This window comes from Lactuca sativa, chromosome 3 (assembly GCF_002870075.4).
Source record: "Lactuca sativa cultivar Salinas chromosome 3, Lsat_Salinas_v11, whole genome shotgun sequence".
In the NCBI taxonomy this organism is placed as follows: Eukaryota; Viridiplantae; Streptophyta; class Magnoliopsida; order Asterales; family Asteraceae; genus Lactuca; species Lactuca sativa.
In genome coordinates, this window is record NC_056625.2 from 209,812,423 (window position 1) to 209,814,735 (window position 2,313).

At 33.3% G+C, this 2,313-nt stretch overlaps 1 protein-coding gene across 1 annotated transcript; it reads left to right on the top strand.

Moving 5' to 3' along the window:
- Positions 1-236: 236 nt before the first annotated feature.
- LOC111877721 (nuclear transport factor 2B) lies at positions 237-1,736 on the top strand. Its single transcript, XM_023874229.3, has 2 exons — positions 237-619; positions 1,462-1,736. The coding sequence occupies exons 1-2, from the start codon at positions 323-325 to the stop codon at positions 1,534-1,536; spliced, it is 372 nt and encodes a 123-aa protein (XP_023729997.1). The 5' UTR covers positions 237-322; the 3' UTR covers positions 1,537-1,736.
- The last annotated feature ends 577 nt before the right edge of the window (positions 1,737-2,313 follow it).

Consider the following 2,313-nt stretch of genomic DNA (forward strand, 5'->3'; position numbering starts at 1 on the left):
AAAATGGGTAACAGCGTCAAAAACCATCGGTAGTTAGGACTTTACTGTCAAAAAAATAAATTTTAGGATTTTCTTATCAAATCGATCGATGAAAATATTAAGATTTTACTTATATATCCTTAAAAGATTTACAAATAAATCTAAAAACTATAAGAATCCATTTCATAGTTTTGCAACTTTTTTTTTGGGTGGGCCTAACCATACCCGGCTCATTGTAGCGTGATTTATCAGCTGAGTTGAGTATTGAGAGAGGGAGAAAGAAAGGGATAGAAACACAAACAGAGTGAAACAGAAAGAGGTGAACGAAGGCGGAGAAACAAAAATGGATCCAGACGCTTTATCGAAAGCATTCGTAGATCATTACTACTCGACGTTCGATAACAATCGCGCTGGATTAGCTAATCTGTATCAAGATACTTCCATGTTGACCTTTGAAGGCCAGAAGATCCAAGGCTCTCAGAACATCGTCGCCAAGCTCACCTCCCTCCCTTTCCAGCAGTGCAAACACAGCATCACCACCGTCGATTGTCAGCCATCTGGACCTGCCGGCGGTATGCTTGTTTTCGTCAGCGGAAATCTCCAGCTTGCTGGTGAACAGCACGCTCTGCGATTCAGTCAGGTATTTCTTCAAACACCTTGTCCGCACAACTTTATTTCGATTGCTTTAATCTGGATCTTAATCTGTGCTTTTGATTCATAGAATAGTGAGAATTTAGGGTTTACATTACAATCCTAATTGAAAACGGCCTAGATGTTTTGTCGTTGCTTGGAGAGCTTCGATTAATGCCCTCAACTACAGATTTGTGACGATTAATACAGTTTCACTTTGATCATCTTGACAACATTCAACAAATGTTTGTGTTTAATTTCAACCACCCCACTTTGCTGTGGTGCGTATACACTTAAATTCTGAATCGCAACTCTCTCTTTGTTAAGAACACTAGTAATATTGAGCTCTAACAGCTTTCCCAAACTGATTTCTTACAAGATTGTAAAACATATCCAACTCTCTTAACTCACAAGACTTATGCTCACTGACATGAAAGGGTTCTCTAGTGTTACAGAAGTTGGAACTTTCAAATTTCCAATGTTCATAACTTTATGGAAACTATTAGGCTGATCAGTTTTTATGTTTAAATCACTTATGTCAACAACATTTGTAACTCCTTATTAGCATTGTCCTATGTTTATCAACTCCTAAATCAATGATCCAAACATTTGATTTTACAAGTTTTAAGACAAGTTTGTGGCATTACTGTATGTCACATATCTTTTAATTGTATTCATTAGGCTATTATACTTATATTTGTTTTCTCATTGCACCATTTTGGTGGATTTCAATTGGGTGAACAGGTATTTAATCCTATATGGCATCCATGTGGATTTTTTTTTTTTTTAAATTCATGAATTGTAGAAAGTGTTTGTTGAAGAATTTCTGATAGTGGCTGATTTTTGATTCAGATGTTCCATTTGATGCCGACACCACAAGGAAGCTTTTATGTGTACAATGACATATTCCGCTTGAATTATGCATGAGAAAAGGTGTCATATTCAAACCCCAAGTGTGTTTTTTAGATTTTCAACATCCATTTCTTGTCAAATTTCAAATATGCTTTTTTTTAATTAGAGTATTAAGATGATAAATCAATCATTTTAGTCTCTAGATGTTGCTTATCTTTCTAAACTTGAAGATTATGTTTGTTTTCATATGAAACTTGTTCTTATAATTCTTATCATTTGTGGTCTTGAATCCTGGGATTTGGTTGAAATTGGAATTGTTTACCATTCTAATCATGTGTTTGAATGTAAATGAATATGGAGTTGAATGCTTGTTGGAATGTAGAAATCCATTTTAAGGATGGATTTCAACCTTCCAATAGATACCATGGAACTCAATTCCTTTTTTTTTTTTTTTTTTTTTGTGAAAGCTTACAAATTCCATTCAAGCTATGTTTAAAAGGCTAGCTGAAAAACTAGTTGGGAGCCTATAAAAGCTAATTGATACCTGAAAAGCTAGCTACTCTTGAAAAACTAGTTTAAGACTGTGTTTGGCGCGCTACAGCTATCTAGCTATTTGATATGCTAGTTTATTTTTTAAAGTTTTTTAAGTTGTCATGTTTGACAAACCAAAAAATAATTTAGAAGTTAGCTTTTTGAAAAACTATTTAAACTAGCTATTTTGGAGATTTTTAAAAATTTTCAAATGTACCATTTAATTGATTTTTGAAACAAATTCTTTTAAATGTTTTTTTATGACATTTTATATCTTTCGGCTAGCTTTTCTATTAGTTTAACAAAATGTTATTTTTTTAA

What these genes read in the sequence shown, in the direction of transcription:
- LOC111877721 (XM_023874229.3), top strand. Translation starts at nt 323, where the DNA reads ATGGATCCAGACGCTTTATCGAAAGCATTCGTAGATCATTACTACTCG. An exon ending in ACGCTCTGCGATTCAGTCAG is followed by an intron (nt 620 to 1,461) that starts GTATTTCTTCAA and finishes TTTTTGATTCAG; the next exon opens with ATGTTCCATTTGATGCCGAC.